This window comes from Melanerpes formicivorus, unplaced genomic scaffold, assembly GCF_026170545.1.
Source record: "Melanerpes formicivorus ecotype bairdi unplaced genomic scaffold, bMelFor1.0.p_v2 SCAF_16, whole genome shotgun sequence".
Taxonomy (NCBI): domain Eukaryota; kingdom Metazoa; phylum Chordata; class Aves; order Piciformes; family Picidae; genus Melanerpes; species Melanerpes formicivorus.
In genome coordinates, this window is record NW_027142368.1 from 4,953,940 (window position 1) to 4,978,582 (window position 24,643).

At 40.4% G+C, this 24,643-nt stretch overlaps 1 protein-coding gene across 3 annotated transcripts in view; it reads right to left on the reverse strand.

The window, feature by feature from the left end:
- MPPED2 (metallophosphoesterase domain containing 2) overlaps positions 1-24,643 on the reverse strand; it is a 98,882-nt gene that overhangs the window by 48,067 nt on the left and 26,172 nt on the right. For all 3 annotated transcript variants that reach the window (XM_068147842.1, XM_068147843.1, XM_068147844.1), the window contains exon 3: positions 19,165-19,346. In XM_068147842.1, the coding sequence (XP_068003943.1) occupies positions 19,165-19,346 (182 nt within the window). The remainder of the gene's footprint in view (positions 1-19,164; positions 19,347-24,643) is intronic.

The window sequence follows — 24,643 nt, forward strand, 5'->3', positions numbered from 1 at the left end:
CTGGCAGCCATCAAACCAGCTCCAAAAGTGGCAGAAACCACCACTGCTCCTTTCAGCTAATGACAAACTGATTTGGATTAGCCAGAGATGTGACACTCAGTCCTACCACTTAATTTATGAGACTGGGTCAGTCAGCAATCCTGAGTCCCAGACTGCTGGAGTGACTGTCAGTGAGATACCTTGGACGGCCAGACCAGAGACCACAGCATGGGTCACAAGTATGTGGTGAGGGTACCAGGCACAGGGTACAGAATTAGGCTCATAGTGCCATTGTTGTTTGTTTTTTTCAATTAATCTGTTATACAATCATAAAATAGTTTGGGTTGGAAGGGACCTCCAAAGGTCATGCAGTCCAACCTCCCTAATTTGTGTTCGTGGCATTTATTGCAGGCCTAGGCTGTTTTCCAAAGCTTCAATTCACTTCCAACAGACTTTTTCAGTTTATTGCAGTATATCATTTCTGTAAGAAGCACACATGTAGAAGAAAGCATGAAACTCAGGCAAATAAGACAAAAGGTAGGAAAAAAGGAAATGTAGTTAATTCATTTGCTGTGAGGGTCAGAGATAGGAATACCGGTTTCATCATCCAAATTCAGGGCAGCTTTTCCCATTGTTTGGAAGAAGGCATGGATCAGGCCCACCAAGAGCCAGATTTTTTTAGTTCAGAGACAGATTTGAAGCACTTGGTACCAGGGATGAGTGTCATATCATCCAACTAAATATACTGGGTACTGAGCTCCCTTGAAAATATGGTGCCATACTGTCGTGTCTTCACAGAAGTTAGGTTCCTCTACACAACCTGTCCCACATCTAGGTTTGCATCTAAGCTAACTTCTACTGCCTGCACCAAAAGCCTGATTTCTTAGTCTTACACCAAATCACTTATTTTAGTATTTGTTCCTAATAATCATTTAGAAAAGGTTGGGTTCACCATGTTTTGGTTTTATGAGGTTTTTTCCCAGTTGGTTGTTTTTTGTTTGGAGGTTGTTGTTTCTTCACAAAGGCAGCAAACTGTATGTGGAAACCTATGGGTCCATCTTCCAGTCATGGTACTCCAGAGGAATACAGCATCAGGATGCTGTTTATTTCTTGTGAATAAAGTCCTCCTAGCTTAAAAACTGTCTTTCAGCTTTCAAAGTGTTTGGATTTGTGGATTTCATTAAAAAAAAAATAAGAAATAAAATTTGAAAGTAAAGCTGTAAGTATTTAACACAAGATTAACTCTCCCCTAAACATGCCTTGTGGAGAACCAGTCAAAACCCCTCTGCTTTTCAGTATTTACAGCACAGATGTGTTTATAAACACAAGATGTGTTTATAAACATAACCTTTGTAAAATCAGTCAATTCTGGATAGAAAACCAAAAAGCTACAAAACCTTTGAAAAAACCAAGCAGCCTCTTCATAGGCACCTCACACGTGAACAAATTACAGGTCATACAGATTCATAACTCTCTGCAGCTCTGCATTAGATTAAAAGCTTAGGGAGATGCACTAAATGTTCCTCTAGAGTTTATGCCTCGTTCTTTTCCCTCCTTCCTTCCTCTCCCCATCTCTCCACACTGCTCTGCAATTCATTTTTATTTAAAACCTCCATGTGGCAGGTACCTACAATTCCTACTCTCTGTGACTCCAGGGCACAAAGTGAAAATTGCTGTTATGTACTCTCTCAGGAAACGTAAAAGATAACCACCAGCATGAAATTTGATACACTTGTCCCCCCAAAACAAGCTAAATGTGATAAAATTTTCAGAGAAGTTGAATGGAGAAGTTAGATTCAGGTTTCTGCCAAGTTATCAACATCTGCCAGTTTTAAATGAGAAGAGTTCTCATCTTACTGGCCAAATGTCCAAACATTACACTTTCTTCCATTGAGTTTGGTAGACTCGAAATCAGTGCATTTTGCTGGCACTGTGTCCAATTAAGTCTGGAATACTTTTGCTTGAAGTCAATGGGTTTTTATCCTGACATTTTGAAAACGAGTGCTTACTCTGACAACACACAGGAAACAAGAAGACAAACCAGTTGTGGCATCAGTGATTATTTAAACATTTACATGCTCTATAAGCACTTGAAATCACTAGGAAAAAAACAAACAGTGGCAACTGCTGTCAAGACAGATGTTAAATTTATTAAGGCCATAGAGACTACAGAGGCTCTTGAGATACAGGAAGGCACTGAGAAGCCCTGGGAGCAAACAGCCTTTTCCTGGCGCTGCTGGAAAGTTCAGAAAATGGCCCCATGAAACTTAAGGACCAACACCAGGTAAAAGATGCCCCAGAGGAGCAACCCAGCTGGGACCAATGTTTGTAAACAACTACTAACACACTCTAGCTCTGTGCTACTGCACACCCCATGGCCTGTAAGCCAGAGAGTAAACACTGTGGGCTGCAGATTCAGGTTCCCCATCCAGCAATAAGACAAGATGTGCTTTTCTCCAGATTTGTATATACTTTACTATAGGATTGACACCAGGGCCTGACCTAGCTCCTCACTGAATTCTCCAGCTCTACAAGAAGTCACATTTTCCTTTCCTTTTCTGGAGTTGGCTTGGGAGCAAAAGATGAGCCACAACACTGAGCAAAACGCAAACACACCAAAAGTCAGGCCTAAGGAAAAGGGAGCAGCAAGGGGAGGTCTCATCCATTTTTTTCCTCTTCCCTGAGAAAGGACTATAAAGCACTAATCACAGTAATAAAGTCCCTGCAATCAGATTAGCCCTTTATTCATTGCATACAGGTTTTCCCTTCCTGAAAAGCCCTGTGGCAATGCACATTCTCTCCGATACAACTTATGAAATATTTTGGCAAGTTTTCTTTTGGCAGTCCTGTCCTTTGTCTATAACCTGCTGACCTTCTGTGTTTAATATGGAAGCATAAACAGTCACACACAAAATCTCCTACTCCATGGTGCTTCAGTTTCCTCTTGCAAAGACTAATCTTTGCCTATCTACGTCCCTGCTGTCTGTACCCAGAGAGGGATGCTGTAGCACAATACACAGGTTGAAAGGCATTTCCTCATTTTTCTTCCCTAAATTGGTTGCCTACATTTGGTCTTGATTACTCCAATTTCCTAACTACTAACTTTTCCATCATGCATCAGTCATACTTTTCATTCTAATTTATACTGTGAATCTAGAAAAGAGGCTGAAGAATCGCTTTCCAAAGTAGGAAAAGTGTGTTCTGTTTGCTGCCATGAGCACTTCAGAAACACTAATTGTCAACTCTCAGGGTAAAACCTGAGTTTAAATTTAAAATTCTTAAATGTGTAACAGTTGAGAGCAAAAGGCTAAAATTGCAGCTACCAAAAATTACTAGGGCACCAGGTCTGTGAAGCACAGTTACTTATACTGAAGTGTTTGAAATCTTGTATATTTGTATACACACAAGGGGTGTATGTGTGTCTTCAATACACATTTGTATCATTTTGGCCAAGATGTTTTTAAATCTGCCCTCATCAGAAGAGCAGTGAGGATACAATGTAAACAATGGATAAGAAAATACTGCAATTGGACAAGTTATTCTTGTCTGGAAGACAAAAGGTCAGTATCAGTCCTGCTCAGATAAAGGCAAAGATAGTTACCAGTGAACTTGTAAAAGCTTAGCTTTTTGTAGCAAATAGAATAATATAGAAGCTTCAGAAGACTTCTGTGATTTCTCATTTAACAATTACAGTCCCAAATACCTTTGTCCCTCAAGCATTCATCCTCACTGCTGTGGCACCACACCTCTGCTAACACAAGGGTTTGGTGGCCACAGAACACAGCAGATCAGGAAATGGATCCAACCGCAAACTGATGGAGCACAAAAGGAATGAGGCTCTGCACAGGCTGGCAACGCAGGTCTTTTGCTTGCCTGCAACCACTTACATCACTTTTAAGTGCTAGCTGAAAAACAGGCTGACTTTTAATGTACCTATTACACAGGATGAAGGGGGGAACTAGTGGGGGGGCTGTTGGTTTTTTGTAACCTATGTAAGTAGGTGTTTCAGTGGCTTTTTTAAGTTCACCTAAAGTACTTGATCCCAGGAGTCCTTAATCTGTTGAACAACCATTCCCATTTTAATGGCATGCTTTATATGAGTACAACCCAAGTTCTGTGGAGCTGCCAGACATGAAAAGGAGTCTGGCAATGAATGTTAACTGCTGAGCCCCTATAAAAATAGAAAATCACATTATTTTTTGACTACTGTTACCTACAAAATCCACAGGGAAGTAAGGGAATAAGAAATAATGTGAGAGTAGCTGTCTGCATGGTGGTAGAAACCTGTATTTACACACAAATGCTACACGAATGCTTTTGATGTGAAGCTCTGAATATGCAAACATATACATTAACTATTCAAACCACACAACACCTCCATGAAATGTAAAGCATTTTCATGCCCATTTCCTTGCCTCATAGACCCTTTGGCCATATGTTGAGAAATGTGCTGAGAAACCTTGAAGTACAAATCACAGTCCCTTCAAAAAGAGGGAAAATCTGTACAAGTGAGATACCTGTGCAAGAGAATCATCTGGTCTTTTTGATTTATCATTTATTCTTCAAAAGAGCAAAACTGGTCATAGAGCATTCACCATAACAAACCACGTAAGTGTCCTGAAGTAAACACTACAAGAGCAGATTCTGTGTTGTTGCGATGAACTGCCAAGTCCCCACAGCTGCCCAGGTTATTATCAGTTGGTCACAGCTGTCCAAGCAGCAAGTCAGGGCAACCAGCAGAAGCTGGTGCTGGTCAGCAGCTCTGTCACTCCTCACAGAGGTTTCCCAGGGAAATCTCACTGTACGTCAGGGCCATGGTTACTCCCTTCCCAGCATTTACAGTATGATCACAACCCTCACAGCCCCCTTTCAGCTTTTTAAATAACAGTATCTTGAAGGCTCAGATTTCTCCTTCAGCAGCAAGAAATGAGCTAGACTGTGTAACTACAGTTAGAGAGACTCAAGCTTTCACACGCTAAGTTGGACTTCTCTCACCAACAACCACCTGCAAGTACTAAGATCCAAAACTGGGTAGGAAAACTCAAACACCTTTTCCAGGAAAAGACTGTCCAGCTGACTGTGAAAATTTCTGGCTGTTTCAACCAAACAACTTTCACAAAAAGTCCTCGATGGAATAGCTAAACATGTCAACCAACATACTGGCTGAAAATGTAACCCATTGATTTCCATGCATTTTACCTCTCTGTGACTGGAGAAATCGACAGAATAAAACTAAAAGAAGACAAAAGAAAACAAAAAACCAAAACCAAACCAAAAAAACAGGCAAATGAAAGACAGAACATGCACAAAATCAGACCATGCTTCTAAAGAAATACAATGAACTGAAGTACAAGATCTCTCAAAATCTGGTTGATGAAAAGGATTCCACCAGCTTTTTAAACAATCACTGGTTCAGGGGTGGCCCCCCTTTTTTAACCTCCCCTCCAAAAGACAATTTTAGAGAAGGAGAAATAAAGGCAAAACACACAAGGGCAACACAGCGAGAGGAGCAGATGAATGCAAGTTTAACTGTTTTGCCTTTATGCAAAGAAAACATTAGACCACAGCACAGGGAGATGCAAAGGCTGAGACCCTTGAATTCCTGTGATAAATCTGAAGCTTGTACATTAAAGCTCCCCTTTGTTGAAAACGCTGTTAGACACAACAAAACAGAAATGTTAGGTGAGTGCAAGCTCTGCCTCTGACCTTTCACTCTGTAACCGTCAGGCTTCATTAATTTTCACAAGGCCTGACAGCTCTAGCGTTAATACTCACACTTGCGATCGAGCCACACAGCAGGTTCAGACTGCTACCTTCTCCTCTGAAACTCATGCATTAGGATTTCTTCCATGCTGGCAATGGAAAACCAAGTCTAAGAAACATTAAACACAAAAGACTACGTTACAATAATGCCAAGGTTGAGTCATAAACCCATGAAAGCAAGGAAGTACTGAGTGAATCTTGCCTCAGCACCTAGAACTCATCTACAGAGTACCACTGTACCGCAGCAAATGCGGCCCTCTCTGAGCCACTGCTGGTGCGGGCACTACTTAACCTAGGCGGGCACTTAGAGCAGGCTGATACTGCAGAATCAGCAGTACCTAGTGCCAAGTGCTTTCACTTGCTCTTTCTCCATAGGTAAATACAGTGAATTTTGCACAACACTGGGCTGTAACACCGCCAAGTGCAGTATGAGCCCTGCCACAGGGCCATACACACTGCAGAACCTAGATTAAGTGTGGGTCTGATTTAACCACGCCCTGCTCTGGTAACAATTCCTTGCTTTTATGCATTTATGTCTCAACCATAACATTATTCTAATGTAACTGTTTGTGATTAATATCCTTCTCCTCTCTGTTAAACAAAAGTACGTAGCACAACATAAGCAACAATCTTTTGTTTCACTTCAACGTTCCACAGCTTCCTTAGCATTATTCCGACGTGTGTTGTGTTTTGATCCCAAAGCTGTTTGGAGTTTCACTGGGTTACTGTTATTCAAACATCTTTTTATACATATAGTGTAAGCTTCACTAAAATTTTATCAATTAATACATGACATTTACTTGTTTTGAAACAGGCAGGATCTGACGGTTTTGTTTAGCCTAACCTCAAAAATAAAAAAGCCTCCGGATTTTGCAGCTCACGGTGCTGCCAACTTTAAGTGTAAAAAGTCCCCCAAATTGACTTTAAAATCATGAAACCTGAAACAGAAGCAGCACCACAGACTGCTTGCTAGGCTGGAAAGGCTTTCTTTTCAGGCTTGCAATTACGTAACCTAAACCATGAAACTTTCAAGAGGAAAAAAAAAAGACAAAATATACCCAAAAAAATCACCTAAATCAAAACAAAACAAAAAGCTAGCAGCTAAGACACTTCTCTTGGAATTTAGCAAATTCTGAAAACAATACCTTCCCTGGAAATGGCAATAGTCTTATTTTTTTCCCTTTGATTTTTAAAACAGCCTCTTGCAGAAATGACAGCTCTCACTACTCTTTTCCATAGCAAAGCAACACATAAAGGACTACAACAACTGCACTGGCGCTCTATGTGCACAATTTCAAAGAGGTTCTTTAAATGAAATAGCATTCACTTAGGAAAATCGATGAGGTTTTCGGGCAGTAACATCTTTTGTCTGGCTGAGCTGAAGGATGTTCCTCTAAACAGAAGACTAAGCTGGTGAAGGGCCTAGAGAATGAGTCTTATGAAGAGCAGCTGAGGAAACTGGAACTGTTTAGTTTGAGGACAAAGAGGCTGAGGGGAGACCTTATTGCCCTCTACAACTACCTGAAAGAACAATAGAGAAAGGTAGGTGCTGGTCTCTTCTCACAGGTAATTAGGGATAGAACAAGAGTGAATGACCTCAAGCTGCATCAGAGGAGGTTTAAGCTAGACTGTGGGGAAAAAATTTTCACTGAAAAAGTGGTCAAGCATTGGAACAGGCTGTCCAGGGAGGTAGCTGAGTCACCATCTCTGGATGGGTTTAGAGGTCATTTAGATGTGGCACTGAGCAACATGGCTAAGTAGCAAATTTGGTAGAGCAGTATTAATGGTTGGACCTGATGATCTCAAGGGTCTTTTCCAACCTGAATGATTCTTTTCCAACTTATGATTCCACAATTTATACTTATTGTGAGATGTGCATCTAGCCACCTGTAGTTTAAGGTGCATGTATACTGCAAACACATAGAAGTATGATGGGTTTTGTCTAATAGAATTTTACATTTTCTTTTCTGATCAAGATCTTACTATACCAGGGGCTCAGTGTGCTTTCAAATGACCCAGATCTTGAATTCTGAACACCAAGGCTGACAATGGGAACACAAACTCTGCCTTCACAGTGCCAGTGGGGCTAAGTGGAAACGTTCTCCTTGAACTTAAGACAAAATTGGGAAGAAACATTTTTGTTACTATTACATTAGGCTAAAATATAGAAATGAACCCTAATACTACACAAATCTAATAAGAAAAAGCCATCTCTATTTCAAAAATTTCAAAGCATTCTCTATAAATGCATCACAGATCAATTTACATGGTACTTTTGCCAATAAGCAAAACGAAATCACAGGTTCCAATTGGCTTAACTCATATTGGAAAGTGCGAAAGCAAATGCTAGAAAATGCAATTACTGCAAACAAACTCCATTTTCTCCACTCAGGAGGGAATTTCAGGGAACATTTTATTGCCCTCAAATAATATTTCTAAAGGCATCAATACACAATTCTATTTTCTTTTCGGAGTCCCCACACTATATAACCTAATCCTCTATAAAGAAACTCAACAGATTTGGAAATAATATATTGGTTGTTGGTATTACCTTCTGCACACAGGTATTGTATCAATTTAAATTATTTTTTCTCCATAAATCTTAAAAATATAACACCAACAGTCAATGTCTGACTGGACCTACTTCCTGTAACATATCCTTTGTCTCTGTCACTTACTATTCCAATTAAGTAGTCTTTTTTTTTTCTCTAAAATAAATGAGTAAGAGCCACAAAAAAGGAGGTCATCCTGAGAAACAATTATACAGAAAGTAATTAAGCTAATCACAATTATCGCAGATGATGTCTCGGTATTTTCACGTGCATATATATTTTCAAAGGGGAAAAGGACAAGATTTTTCCATGGTAAAATCTTTACTGGAAAGAGAAACAGTTCCTCACTACTTACTGAAAGAAATAAGAATTATGAATACAGGACTCAGATTCTGCCCCAAAATTGTTTGCCTTATTGGCAGGGACTTTTACAGTATCACAGTATCACTTAGGTTGGAAAGGACCTCGAGGATCACTGAGTCCAACCTATCAACACAGACCCCATGACTACACCATGGCACCAAGTGCCACGTCCAATCTCCTCTTGAACGCCTCCAGGGTTGATGACTCAACCACCTCCCTGGGCAACCCGTTCCAATGACGAATGACTCGCTCGGTGAAGAACTTCCTCCTCACCTCGAGTCTAAACCTCCCCTGGCGCAGCTTGAGACTGTGTCCCCTTGTTCTGGTGCTGGTTGCCTGGGAGAAGAGGCCAACCCCTTCCTGGCTACAACCACCCCTCAGGTAGTTGTAGAGGGCAATGAGGTCACCCCTGAGCCTCCTCTTCTCCAGGCTAAACAATCCCAGCTCCCTCAGCCTCTCCTCATAGGGCCTGTGTTCAAGGCCTCTCACCAGCCTTGTTGCCCTTCTCTGGACACGTTAAGTGTTTCAATGTCCTTCTTAAACTGAGGGGCCCAGAACTGGACACAGTACTCAAGGTGCGGCCTAACCAAAGCAGAGTACAGGGGCACAATGACCTCCCTGCTCCTGCTGGCCGCACTATTCCTAACCTGAGCAGCAAAACTTCCTTTTCCTTCATAGAATCCTATGTTTAAATGTATTATTCTAAATAAACATAAACATTCCATTACAGTCTTCCAAGATGAACTTAGATACCAGGCATCTCCTGAGTCCTCCAAGGAAGTTCCTTTTAATAACCCTGCCCACAGTGAGGTTTCTTAGCTACTAAAGGAGACAACCGAATCTCTCCAGCTGTTTCATGTTATTACAAGGAACTGAATTCCTCTTACGCAGGTTTGGGTTTTTTCTAGCCATTTAGAATTGCCTGAGCAGAATGGTGCACAGCCTCAGATACCTTCCATGTAAGTTTAAGCACATATGGTAACCAGAAACACCGAAAAAAGAAAGAGGGAAGGAAACTTTAAGCCGGATAAAGGTCTAAAGCAATAGCTATGGAAAGGGATGCCAGCAATTCCAGATCTTCCAAATCTCACCTCACTACTCACTATTTTTTGCCACTTCCTCTCTTTTCCTGGCTTTGCAGAATTTCAGTTAACTGAATTATTTGCCACAGCATCCCAGGATCTCATGACAGACATTTCACAGTTAAGTTTTTAAAAAATCCAAAGTGCTGCTCTCTGAATTTCTGCAGACAAACCTATGTGCTGAAGTACCTCCTAACTGTGCTTCCAAAGAAAGGACAGCAAAACAGCTGAATGAGAAATAGTGTACGCAATTCAAACTCCGTTCCACATGGCAGTTTGTGAGCTTTATTTGTGATGGAATTCAGGTCAAACTCTTATCTTTCCTACTCTTGCTACTACAAGTACATAGCCCCTCTGTTGCCACAATCTCTGCTCCTTTAGAAGGAGAACCCAGAGGGTTTTTTTTTTGAGTTGTTTTCCCACCCATCTGTCTATGTGGGAGGGGGCTTGCTTCTGGGAGCAGGCTGTGTGAAGCCAGGACACTGCTGGGCTGAAGATGAGCCAGTGGGTTTAGCTGGCAGAGTTGAACTCTCCTACAGCTAAACAGGAACAGTCCATGCCACAATGAACTCTGTGGTCTCTTCTGTGTGAGTATTGAGACAATACAAGTATGAGATGGAAACCCTTTGTTCTACAGGCACATGTGCATGAGTTACAAAGAACAGTAAAGAGAAGAGAAGAGAAGAGAGAGTTCTTCCAGAAGGAGAGCTGCACTTGTCTACCAAGAGCAGTTCTCTGATCCTGGTACACGGGCAGCAGATCCAAACATGAGTAGGGGAAGATCTGGACAAGGCACTTAGTGCCATGGTTTAGTTGATTAGATAGTGTTGGGTGATAGGTTGGACTTGATGATCTCAAAGGTCTTTTCCAACCTTGATTCTGTGAGATAGTAAGAACCTAATATGTGAGATTTATGGTACTTCTGTCTGTGCCTTTGAATAGAATTAACCAGGTTGGAAGAGACCTTCAAGATCATCGAGTCCAACCCAACACTATCTAATCAACTAAACTATAGCACCAAGCATCCCATCCAGTCTCTTCTTAAACACCTCCAGTGATGCTGCCTCCCTAGGCAGCCCATTCCAAAGGCAAATCACTCTTTCTGTGAAGAACTTCTTTCTCACGTTCAGCCTAGAACTCCCCTGGCGCAGCTTGAGTCACACACTGTCAACAAGATGCTACAAAACCTGTGTGTTGCTGCATCTTTACTTTCCTTTTGTGTACAGAAGTGCACCAATAATTCTAGCACATGAAGAAAAGCTTCTCTGTGATTAAACATTACCGTTAACTGTTGGGGCATGCAGCACTTGCAAATTTTCATCTAGTGTGCTTCCTGCAGAGTAGGAGCTCTTTTGACTTACTCATTTTAGCCATACTTTCCAGGCTTTTTTTTTGTAAAAAAAAAAAGAAAATTAAGAAGGAAAAAAAAAGGAATTAAAAAACTGCTGTCAAAAGGCTTGATATGCAGACCTGAAGTTTTGCAGAATGAAGTGACAACCGTAGTTAACCAGGGCTGATCATTAAGACAAAGCACTAAAGGAACAGCTATTTCAGTCACTTACACAAAGGTAACACTTTATTTCTTATTTATACTCCCTCTCTGCTAAGGTTTTGCCCTTTCACCTCAAAGGCAAGCATCGTTGTTTTTACAGCTGGCTTCACGGAAGCATTTCTTTATGAATGGCTATATTGCTTCCACTCTGACTGTACACACATCCTTTCCAGCGACCTGCCCAAATGCCAGGACACATTTTAACACAGATAGACAGAGCTGTCAGTCACCAGAGCAGTGGCTCTTCCCCCTGCCCCCAGAGCAGCCCCTCAGCCATCCTAGCTCAGCCAATCCCCCCGCTGCCTTTCACACTCCAGCTAATGGCACAGGATTATAATTTACAACCAGGAGACTGCAAATGGCGAATGGCTTCTCCTACAGTGCTGGTCTGGGGATTATTTTGCATGGGGTTTTATGAGGGGATCTTGACTCTTGGGATCACTACAGCTATGTTATTTTATTTCCAGCGACCACTGAAGCCTGCAGCAGAGACAGGAGAGCAGAAGGAACACACTCCTTCCCCAGAATACTCAAGAGACATCTGCACATAAAATGCAGGAAGCCTCATGGTTGCCTTGCAGCCTTTCTGCGCATCCCTCAGTAGCAAATACCAAATGCTACTTAGGGAGTGGAAGCCTTAAGAGTAAAAGCATGGAGGGGGGCAGCTCAGGTAAAGGAAGGAAATGTGAGTAGCTTCTGTCATTTACAGCTCTGTTTTAAACTAAAGCTCTGTGTTTCTGTCACTGGTCACATTTTTTAAAAAATTAAAAAATTAATGGAAACATTGAGGAGAAAATGTTCTATTACACTCTGACACCCCATCCCAGCCTGTGAGATTAAAGATTCTTCTTGTCTAGAAAAGATTTACATAACTCTGAGGTCTTCAAGGTTCACTTAACAACAGTTACAGAAAATACAGAAAAGTACTGAGTGTTCCTGAGTTCTTTTTCCTTAATTTTGTTAACTTGGTAGCAAATGAAACTCTCGAAATCTCCACTACACTTTAGATCCTTGTGCTCTCATTTGACACTCTTTTTTCAAGCCACTCTCCCTCCCTTAGTTTGATGTTATTGTGTTCTCTTTTATTTTATTGTGTTGGCTTTGTATCTTTTTGTCTCCTTACATTACTATCCCCTGTTGTGCTGCTTTGTTCCCTCTCTACTAAGTGTACCACTAATAGTATGCAAGGGTCTGGTAGCTCACCTCACAGCTGTGGTGCAGGTTGAGAAAAGAGACCAAAACAGCTCAGAGAAGTGATCTGAGCCTTGAAGTGATCTCAGATCCTGACAAATTCAGTTCCCAACTCTGTGGAAGGGCGACCAGAAGCCAGCCCACATGTGAGCCAAACAAGACCAGCCTAGCACCACAAATCACGGCAGCAGAGTGGAGTCCTCCCAGCCTTGCACCAACCTAAGTTTAACAGAAGAGGCTTGAAATCATCCAATAGTGCTTGCTCTGCATTTCACACTGCCATGCCCAAGATAACAAAGAAAATGACAATTCCTTTAGCTCTTGTAGAAGGAGTTCCCTTCTCCCTTTCCTCCTGACCAGTGGTACCAGTGTGCCTAAGAGCAGAACCCCCCATCCTTTGAAATCAGTATAGTCAATAAAGATTTCAAGCCCTTCTAACAAGTGAGACAGAGGTGGATGGAAGAGGTAGAGTTTCACAGGTCTTCCTTTGGCAGCCCTTTTGTGCCAAGAGACATCACGCAGAATTCATCTGAGCTCAAACACTCAGCTCCAGCCCACTGCAACAAGAGGGTTAATTAACAAGATACACAGGCTGGTTAGAGCCAGCAAGAGGCAACAATCTATTTTTGACAAAAAAAGAAGTCAGTAATTCTTGGAACATTTATTAACCCCCTAGTACAGGCAATTACTGCAAGATAAAGGTCTGCCAGTCTTGCATTAACAGAAATTGCTGCATCTTGCTTTTTCTACAGCACAGTAATGTCCACAACACTGTAAGTGCTAACGTTTGAGTTTAAGCTTGATTCAAGCTCCCCAGTCCAACATTTTTAGCAGATCTTCACTCCCAGTGGCTGTTTGGACACCAAAAACACATAAATAAAATCACACACACAAACCCCCAAAAAAGCAGGGTAGCATTTCACCAAGACATCATTCTGTAGCTTAGTTTAAGGTGATCTCACACATTTCCTGACATGCAGAACTGAAAAGAGGAAGGGAGGTGGGAAGCACAAAACCCAAGATTATTCCTGCTGCCTGATAGATTCTGTAGTTGCACACAACATAAAAAAACCCAGTGGTGATAAAAAAAATAAAAAATAAAAATAAAAGAGGCTTTGCAATAGACAGGACACTGCCAACCAGCTTTAAATTGAATTACACAGCCTGCTAATCTTTATGATGGAATAAAATATCTTTGAACACCACACATTATACTAAAATCTGCAGTGCTTTCTCGCCTCAGCCCCAACCTCTCTCTGCTCAAAGCAACTCCTCCACCCCGAAACCATTGTTCTTTTTAAGAAGGAAGGTGATGCTCTAGTAACAGAAAGACAGTAATTAGATATTGTTAGCATGGGGTGTGTGATGTGAAAATTTGGGAGAGAAGTACTTTTGCACTTAGTATTTTTGATACAGCATAAGATTTGTAAGGGGTAAAATAAATTGATGGTGTACAAGGAATACATCCTTTGCTTTCCACTGAAATCATTCTCATATCATGATATGTGGCTGTGGCAGCAATGCTGGAGGAAGAACATGATGACAATGTCTATAAAACTTTCTACTTGGGTGGCATTACTTGTTTCATGCCTGGTCAAAACAACAATCATAAATCTCTGTTCTGTTTTTAAATGGATTTATGGGAAAGAAGGAATAAAAAGGAAAAATTGCTTTGGTTATTCTATAAATTTGGAGTTTTTTTGTTATGTTTTGTTTTTGAAAAGCTGCCCCTGTGAAGACAAGAGCAGTCCAAGGAAACAGTTCCAAGATATGACTGAGTAATTATTATGATTGAAAGTCCCGTCCAAGAATTGTGCAATACTTTCCAGTGCTCACTGGCTCCTTTCTTTCATTGAAAATTACCAAATGCCAAATGAATACGTTAGGTTTAAACATATAAAGAGCCACTCAATCCAGAACATTATTCTTTTTGAAAGCACATTTCACCTGAGCCAAGTCTGTAACCTCTGTCAAGTAACACCGTAATGTTTGGTTTGATTGATCATGGCAGGTAGCACACAACTAATACAGAGAGTTTCACACTCTCTCTCTATTAAGTTAGTGACTACAGTTTAAAAAAAAACACAAAATGACAAACAAAGTTTCTCTGTGGGCCATTAACAGATAGTAAAAACAGTTTCTTGTGAAATTTCTTGATGAAAAGCTGCCAAGAATAACAAGAGCAAACCAAGAAATAACTGGCCAGATATGAGTAAACTGCACTCTGCTCTCCTCATGCACAAATTGTACTTCAGGCAGTGGAAATTTTACTATCCTGACACTCATTTCTATACAACTTCTTCTATGTTACCTTTTAAGTTATACTTCCAAGGTCCTGTTTTCTGCCCAGAATCGAATATCTGACTCAGAGCAAAGGATAAACATGAAGAAGCAACTATAACAACTGCACGAAAGTAGAATTTTAGACTTCTCCCCACACACATTTTTTTTCCTCACATTTTATTGCAGATTGCTGCATCAGGAAAACATTACTCAGCTTGCTACCAAAAATCCACATGGCTGTATTTTCCCAATATTGCATAAATACAATAAAAAGGTGAATTTGAATTGTTAATTAAAAGGGTTTTTTTTCTTAACATTTTGTATTATTTAACATTTGAATATTAATTCAAATTATTTTTTTTTTGTTCTTCTGAGAAGAAAAGAATAATTAGTATTAATATCTCTTTTTCAAGTGTATGCAAATAAAAGCTGAGCACTCTGATTAATTTACTCAAACCATATGGGGATTTAAAACTAAGTACAAATACAAAGTTAAATGTGACACAAGTTCAAGTTAGAATAAAAGCACAGGAAATATTCCTAAGTAGTGATACGTCAATAAAACCTAAATAAACTTGGAAGAAGCTTTTAAAAACTTTACTGAAAAGAAAGTAAGATAAATAACTGGGAGAACTATGTAAAAAAAGCACCAAAAAACAACCAACCACAAAAAAAAACACCAACAAAAAATGCCTTGAAGATTATAGATTTCATTTTCTAAATGTGTGTGGTTTTGTTTGTTTAATTAAATTGTATCCACATGCTCCAAACTCCTGGTATTCAGCATCTATTAACAGCTAGAATTAATAAGCAAGCAGACACAATAAAACTGTCTGTACAGACTTGCCACTGCACCTTCAGGTCTCTGTTATTCCCCACTTCAGAGCATCTCTGAAACAGGCAGGCAAACATGGTCTGGATTACACAGAACTGCTAACGGTATCAGAGGGAGAGCAGAATACCAACAGCAGATGAGTAAACTGTCCTCAGCAGCCAGCTCAATCTCTTATTAAAGTGGATCCCATTCCAGTGTCTGAAGCCTAAAGAAGCTCCTCACCAGAGCCTCTCACAGAGGACGTAGCTGTTTTCAATATTAGACTAATAGATTTTCCAGGGAGCTGCTTCCTTCTCTCCCAGAACAGCTGTGCAAAACCCACACATACTTACAGGATTAAAGCTACCTCAGCATTTTCTTTCACTTGCAATAAATGCATTTTTTTTTTCAAGTGCTAAGAGTTTTGTTCATCAAAATGGTATTTTATGTTTAGTCAATTATTCATTCTAGCTATAACAAGTAGAGCAATATAGGGTTCAAAATATGCTCCAGATGGTAAAAACACAAACCAGAAATAAATCAGTTTATAAAAAATAGGAAGAGATTTGGTTTTATTGCCATAATTTTACTTCCAAATATGTATAAGCTTCCTTCTGGTTCTAAATCAGTTCAGAACACTCTGAGCTAATATCCTTCTGAACTTAGAGCTTACTGGTTTGTTTCCATTAAAAAGTGTCATGTCAGATGCTAAAATGAGTCATATCAGAAATAAGATTTCTATGGAGAAAAAGTTCTCCAGAGCAAATAGTTTGTCAGAATGAAACTGTTTTCAGTACATGTTAGCAAAAGAAACACACTCACACAAAACCCTAAACTAAATATGCCTGGAGAGGAGCTGAAGCCCAGATAAACCGAGGAGATAACTGAGCCAAACCAGAGAGACTGAGAAAGAATATAAAAGGAATGTGACCCTGAATTTTTAAACAGCGATAAGAAGAGCGCTTGATCTTACTGTTACACCGTTTTGTTGCAGGTAATCTTTTCTTTTTCAGATTAAATTATACTGTCTTCAAGATCAAACAGTATTTTGGCAGGTGTTCAACTTACAGTTTTGAAAATGACTTCAAGTTTCTGCAGTACTAATGCAGAACTCTCAGACTGGAACCAAGTGTCTGTCCATACCTCTGAGGGCAACACCATGTTTCCAATGCTCTTCTCGTTTCGTCATCTGTTCCATGTAGCAGCCAGCAACTAGAAGCTGAAGCTGCTGCTTTCAGTAACGACACATTCACGCAAAAATGAATTTTAAAGGAACTGATGGCACGTTTCTGAGGACCACAATCATATGTGCTAAGTGTAATGAGAAAAGCTCCATGTTAAAATAGTAGTACCATTCTTCTCACTTTAAGTAACCTAATTGAGGAACTACACCATGGGTTGGAGGGGAGGGAAGGCTGATTTTTTATTTTAGTGCTGTCAACAATGTTTATACTAATGGTAAGCATATATTACACATAAAGAAATATCTGTTCCAGTCCAAACCCATATGCATTTATTTGGCCACTCAATCATTCACAAAATTCCTCAAGTCATTGTCCCCCAGAAATGAAAAGAAGCATGCTTTCAAAACAAAAGCAAGACATAAAAGGGAAAACATGAAACAAGTCAATTTGCTAAATCCCAGAACAACTCCAAAAACACCTAGACAAATTCTATTCAACTCCAGACATTAAACAGCACTAATTTCACCTAATGGATCTATTTGTATCTGCCAATACAGAGTAGTTCATCCAGTAACAGGGCTTACATTGGAAATCTTGCATGGAAAAAAAAAACCACAGAACCCAAAAGTTAACACAGTAAGAGATAACCACCAGACTAAAAGGAACAGAAGTAGCTATTTGAGCAAAAGGACTAAACCAGATGCAAATTATTCACACGAGTAGGGATATGCACAATCAGGTCCATACTAATTGAGCACAATAAACATCTCATCACTCATTAAAGCTCTATCTGCCTGAATGTATCTTTGCTTTCTTTTCAGTTCTTATGAGTTATTCAATCACCTCCCATCATGTAGCAAAGGAAATACTGCACAATGAAGACAAAGCTATAATTAGGTAGTCATGCATTTCATTTCCCATGTATGACTGAATTGAGAATGGATGGGAAAAATATGAACAGTGATAATAATAGCATGTTGAAACATTCAGTAAGAAATATATTGAGCATAGAGTAAGATCTTAATTCTTCCTCAGCAAATAATGCTGTGTTTACTGCAAGGTCAGTTAAGTTACTATAAGAGATTTTTAATGAAAACAATTATAAATTTAAAATAACTGTGTTTAAAGCATTTAACAGTCACAAAGGTCAAGTGATTACAGCAGTTACAAGACCCAAGGGACATGTTCACACCAAAACAAAGTGAATAAATTACCTCAGCCAGTGTATGTAATCACTAAGTGACCACAGAGGTTATTCAATGTATAAGCCCAGATGACTTTCATGCAAAACCAATAATGAAAATTTGTCAGCCAAAGGGAAAAAAGATATGTAAGTAGTGAAAGTTGTGAGAAGGGCTGAGGGCCAGGAGGAGTGGGAAGGAGAGCATGATTTGGCTGTGGAGACAAGGAAGGATGAATGTTAAAGAACTGGATGGACAAGATACTGAACGTTTGCTCAGATGGGACACCTAGAGTTGGAAAGGGATGCAAGGCACACAGAAGATTGCAGGGTTGACAGAAGTGCTCTCAGTCCTGTGTAATTGGTACATACAACACCCAGCAAAGTACAAGTAAGGCTGGTGTTCAGAAGTATCTTTTAAATTTTCCCTTGGTGTTATTTGCCAAGAAAATTATGGGCAGTTATTGTGCCTTAGATATCCCATTATATAAGACTGTGCAGAGGTGAGACCCTGGGTTTTTTATCACAGAGTAAGTAAAATAAGCTGTAGAACGAAGCCTAGCCTTTTGTTACCTTCACCTCTGAGTATTTCTAGCCTAAGTGGTGACATGGCACTGCACAGGCAACCTACCAGCAGCACTTATAACAGAAGCATCCTGCACAAGTTCCACTCTTTCATTTTGGTATTCTGATGTTCCCATTTAATTGCCCTCAATTGTAGCAATACACTATCGAGGCACTGCTATCAGACACGGCATAATACGAAAGGCAATGCCAAAGAGGCACTGAGTGCCTGCATTCAAAGTTAAAATGCCAGTACTCTCAATTCAAAAGGGCAATCATGTGAGTAGCACTCCCCAAAAATTCTCCCCCTCAAAACATTATTATTGATTTTGCCATGTTATGGCAGCATAAACTAATGGGACACGGTATGCACTCATACAAGTTGCCACCACCCAGCCAGCACACACAAGGCTACACAGTCCTTGCTGTGGAAAGACAGAATCTTTCCCACCCCAAGATAACACAGACATACAGCAAAGTCTCTAATTTCATCTTAATTAACAGAATCATACTGAAGCTAGAAACAGCACATCACATGAGGACAAGTGAAATAAGGGTGGGGGGGATTTTCAAGTGCTCTAATTCAATTAGGAAGCAGTGACTGACACTTGGACAGGAGAGGTTAATTGGGGTCACCAAAACGCAGTAATTCCTTACCTAACCAGTCATTAAACTTCTTAACCTCGGAGGGCAGTCCCAGCTCGGTGAAATCGCCCGTGTGGAGAAGGATGTCCCCATAAGGCATCTGGATGCCATCTGTTCTGGAGTGTGTGTCTGAGACGCAGACAAATCGCGTGTGGCCGGCTGGTTTCGGAGTGTCATATGGGATTGGGTCGACCCTAAAGCAGACACATAAAGATCTTGTAACAGTTACAAGGTTAAAACCCTCACATCTATTATTTCAGGTATCAGCACAGATCCATCTCTACAGAAGCGTGCATGCACACATCCATTCATACACACCACGCTGAAAGATGACTCTTAACACAGCACTGCCAAAAAGCCAGAAGGGATCACAATGCTTCTTTCAGACTTATCTGGGAAGGAAGGAAGGTTACAAAAATACACAAGATATGGCCAGCTTCTGATAAAGTTATTTTAAGTGTTGGGGAAAGTGGATTTGAGAGACATTGAATTCAGGTATATTTTTCCCATCATCTGCTTTACACATGTAGAGGTACAGAAGCCATTAAAGAACAGGTCTCACAGGTGAACAAGAACAGGCTCTCACTTGAGCTGAGCAGTTCAAGTGAGATTTTGTTCAAGGGCATAGGCACTTCTACAGATTCCAGCAGGAACCCTGCATCACACACAATCAGGTACATTCAAGGGTGCTTTGATGAAGACTGGAGACTGCAAAACTGAGTCTAATGACAACTTCTCACCCTCATACAAAATCCTGAGCTCAGCTTCCCAAAATCTGTAAAACCAGGAAGTGATGTGGTAGAGAACTTAGCAATCAGAGATAAAACTTCCTTTTCCTATAGCAAATGATGCTTAAAAAAAAAATATTTCTACTAGTTATTTGCAAGTTATATTTGTTAGTTTGACCTCATCAACTGTTATCACAGTATCACCAAGGTTGGAAGAGACCTCAGAGATCATGAAGCCCAACCTATGTGCCACTTCATGCAAGTTTGGGTTTGAGGTATTTTGGGGTTGTTGGTTTTTTTTTTTTTATTTAAGCAGAACAGAGAAAAATAATAGCAAAGAGAAGCACTTGAGAATTTTTAACAGAATAACTTAAAATACAAAAAGTCAACCCATTAGCTACTTTGGAATAGCATTTCTTTCTCTGCAGTTACTATAACTTGAACTGCTCAATCTAAACGTTTTAGTAGCACATCTGGATTAACACTATGAAAACCCCATCTCAACTCCACAAAACTCCAACCCATTTCACTGATGTGCCACTGTGATCGTGGTTAGAGCTTAGCTTCAGCTAGGAATTTGGAGGTATTCAGGAGTGATGTTAGAATAATAGTGCATTTACATCTCAAATCACCAGAGCAGTGAAACCAATCTCCATGTTTTAAAGCACCCAGAATAAGGCTGTTCTAGGACTTACTAGGACAAAATTCAAAGAATTAGTGCCTGAATGTAAAATTAACCAGGTTTTATTAGCTTTGCTCTCTACACTGAATGAAAACAATTAACTAACAATTCACTGTGAATCTTCCTCTTAAATCCCTGTAGTTGTAATGAGATGGACGATCAGTAATAGTGTGCACTTGCAGCCTTGAAGGCCAATGATGTCCTAGTCTGCATCAAAAGCAGCACAGTCAGCAGATCCACAGAGGTGATTCTGCCACTTTGCTCTGGTGAGCCCTCACCTGGAGTACTGCATCCAGCTCTGGAGCCCTCAACACAGGAAGGACATGGACCTGATGGAGCAGGTCTAGAGAAAGGCCAAGAAAATGGTCAGGGGGCTGGAGCACCTCTGCTACAAGGACAGGCTGAGGGAGCTGGGGCTGTTCAGCCTGGAGAAGAAAAGACTCCAGGGAGACCCAATAGCAATCTTCCAGTAACTGAAGGGGGCCTACAGGAAAGCTGCAGAAGGACTGTATACAAAGGCCTGTAGTGATAGGCCAAGAGGTGATGGTTTGAACTTAAGAGATTTAGACTGGATGTTAGGAACAAGTTCTTTACCATGAGGGTGGTGGAACACTGCAACAGGTTGCCCAAGGAGGTAGTTGAGGCCCCATGCCTGCAAGTGTTCAGTCAGGCTCAACCAGACTCTGAGCAATCTGATCTAGTGGAGGATGTCCCTGCTGACTGCAAGGGGGTTTGGACTACATGACCTTCCAACCCAAACCATTCTATGATAATAGATAATAAAGCACAAATTCAAAGAAAACACAGACTTTTGATGTATTCCTTTATTTATTGAACTGTATTTGCTGTTTTCTATACAGTGAACTTCCACCAGTGTCTTTTAACTTCTGCTCCCTACATAGGTGAGAAAGGATCAAAAGCATCCTCCTCCAGGGAGCAATTCAGCTCCCTACACCAGGGACTCTATAGTGGTTCAAGAAGTCACATGCCATATGGATACAGACTGGTCTCCAATGGAAAAATGTCCACATGAATGCACTTACTAACAAGATTTTACTGAGTCTTTTATATTCAGTAAAATGCTACTAACAGCTAAAATTTTAACAGGAGGGGCAGGGTTAAAGACATTATTCCTAGGCATCAGAATTAATTATTTCCAATCAAGCTGTAGTTACCATAAATGTACCACATTTGGTTGTCATGGTCCACTGAACTAAACTGCAAAATTCAGGCTCTGCAAGATTATGTTTACTTTAATACATTCTTTATTTTAAAAACAGATTTTACTGCATGCTGGACTGGGTGGGAAAGAGCTGTTTGGGAGATAACTTGGGTTTGTATTGCACCTCCAGTTCCACCCAAAGCACCAAGAACAGAATCCCAATACAAAAAAAAAATCAGAATTCCAACCACCAATGCATTTTTCTTCTCTGTAAGGGTCAATAATTAATAAGGTTATTATTAAAGAAGGAAAATTAATTTACCCATTGAAATTGCACAGGCAAGCTGGGCAAAACTGTACTCATAAGCCATATGCTTTTGTATTTGGTGTCTACCTTCCAGTTACAGAAAGTAAGGCAAAACTTTTTTGTAGTATGTCACACTGTCAACACAAGGTTCTCTGAGGTAACATTTCCTCTCTTTCCAAGCATGTTTACTGCAGGCAACACAAAAAATGAACACCAGCTTTCATCAACTACCACATACCTAGCTCAGATTGCCTCTGCCTGAGCTATGACCAGCACTGCCTGTTTCCTGGGAGTCCAGTTTGGTTCATACCCAGCAGCTATGTTTTTGCTGTTCTCTGCAGTTTGCTTCCAAACAAACCCTGTTTTGCTTTAGGCAACCCCTATTAGGGTATGACACCAAAATCTGGTTTAGAGTTTTCTATTCATGCAATGACTGACTTACAGAAAATTCTATAATTGAGATTCATTAAGTTCCTGACCCTTCTTTCTCCTCTTTGAAACACTATGATGTTGCCAAGTAACCTTTTTTCTACATCTTTGCTTAATTTCTTCTCTTATTCAGTAGTGCTTGACTACCAAGTATTTGAAAGTGAGATACTGAAGGTTATTGTGTTCAGTCCATCAATTTATCTTGCTCAAAATAGCTCTTCAATAGAAACTTAATAAAAGTGGTACTATTGCCAGTCCTAAAGGCTCAAGTTTTCTTTTCATCCACAGCTACAGTATGGCAAACTGTAATGCAGGATTTTTCTTTTTCACTACATCATGAGAGGATTGGCCTCTGAACTTATGAGATCAGCTGCTGCTGTAGGTAAGGCACTGCCTTCTCAGAGCCTTTGGTGACATGCTGCTCACTAGCGGGCTTCTAGCTGGGCTGTGAATGCCATCCACTCTTCCGGTGGTCTGCTCACAACCCAACAACTGAGGATTAGACACTGACATTTCTAAAAGCACTGTAATAGTTATGCATCTGACCTTCACTGCAATTCAACAGGAGGTAAAATTATTATTTCAGCCCTGCCCACCACCAGCCTCTGCTGAATCAGGGCAGACACTGAAGAAATCCAACAACACGTGTTCTCTAACCTTTGCTCCAATCACAGTGCATCCAGCTAACTTTGATGCTTCATCACCACCAACACTTTCTTCAGTATTCCTAAACTGGAAGACTTAAGCACTTTATAGACTATTTGTTCACTGAATTTGGAAAAGAATGCTCATGGAAAGATGCAATAAGGTTTTACTGCAGAACTTCAATGTTTTTATGTTAGAATTAGAAGAGAAGTCATGACATTAAAAGCAAGCTAACAAAATAGTAAAGCATCAAAAATTAATGAGGAATGTTTTGTCATAAATGATTACGTTATTCTGGGTTGACAACCTGCTTTACAGCCAGACATAATAGGTATTTATCTATCCTAAGATATCTTGCACCTTAGAAAATCAGGCACTTTGGCTTTTTTTTCCACAAGTTTATTTAAGTCCCAGAATGAAATCCCCTAAGGCAGTTGAGCAATGACTGCATTCTAAGATCATGACAGTAATGTAAGATCTGTCACATTTAATGCATTTATGACAGGGGCTTAGGAATCAGAAGGGACAATGTAATCTTCATACACTTCCATAAGGACCTTGTTTATCAGATAATGACTTGGCTTTACTAAACCGCCCTTACCACCAGCTATTTAGAGTAAGAGTCCCTCAGGTACGAACCTCAAATCTACAGTTCCTCACACATCACTCCAGTTGAATCAAACAATAGCATAAACCAGGACTTCAGTTTGGCTTGCTCAGCTATCACTAATCAGTATCTTCCTACAAACCAAACAGTGGGGTGGTAGCAGTGAGCAAGGCTAATGCTGCCTCTTGCCCATGCAGGGTCCTGGCTAGGCTGCTCATGCTGCTCCCGGGGACTGCATGGGCTGAGAGCTGCCTGCTGCCCTCATCCATGGGCCAGCACATTTTGGCATGGCTTTACACTTTTAAAGCAGTGGTTAAGTAAATATACTACTATGAGCAATGCAGAAGTGATCAAGGGGGTTTTGGCAGCAAGATATGAAGGCTGATTTCAGAAAGTCATGGAGGAAAACATTGGGCCTTTCATATGCAAGGACTTGATTTAAGGTGTCAAGCTACAGAACAGACGTTAACTGTGTATTTCAGCCCAGGCTTTGATGTCATATAAATCAGCAGCCTTAGAAAGTACCTCTGAGGAAGGGCAGTGCAGCCATTAAAAGACTCAGCTGCAGGCAGAATTACCCTGGGACCCATTTTCAAAGAAAATTTAGAAAAGACACAAGCACCATTTTTTAGAAAGAATTTAAAGTTTTGATTGCAAAGGATAATTCTGCATGAGTGACTTCAAATGCTAAAAACACAAGGCTCTGGGTGGGTTGGCCAGTCCCCAGGAATTCCTGTGCTTGGAGGAACCCACACCCTTTTCACTTCCCTTCTCTCTTGGGGTTTGAGATATGAAGAACCCAGATCCCCTCTTATAGAGCTCCCAAGAAACCAATTAATCCATAAAGATGGAATAAAAACCTTAAACATTAAGCCACGAAGAATTTCCAGTTCCTGACACTGAATAACCCACTCAGATGAACGCAGTACCT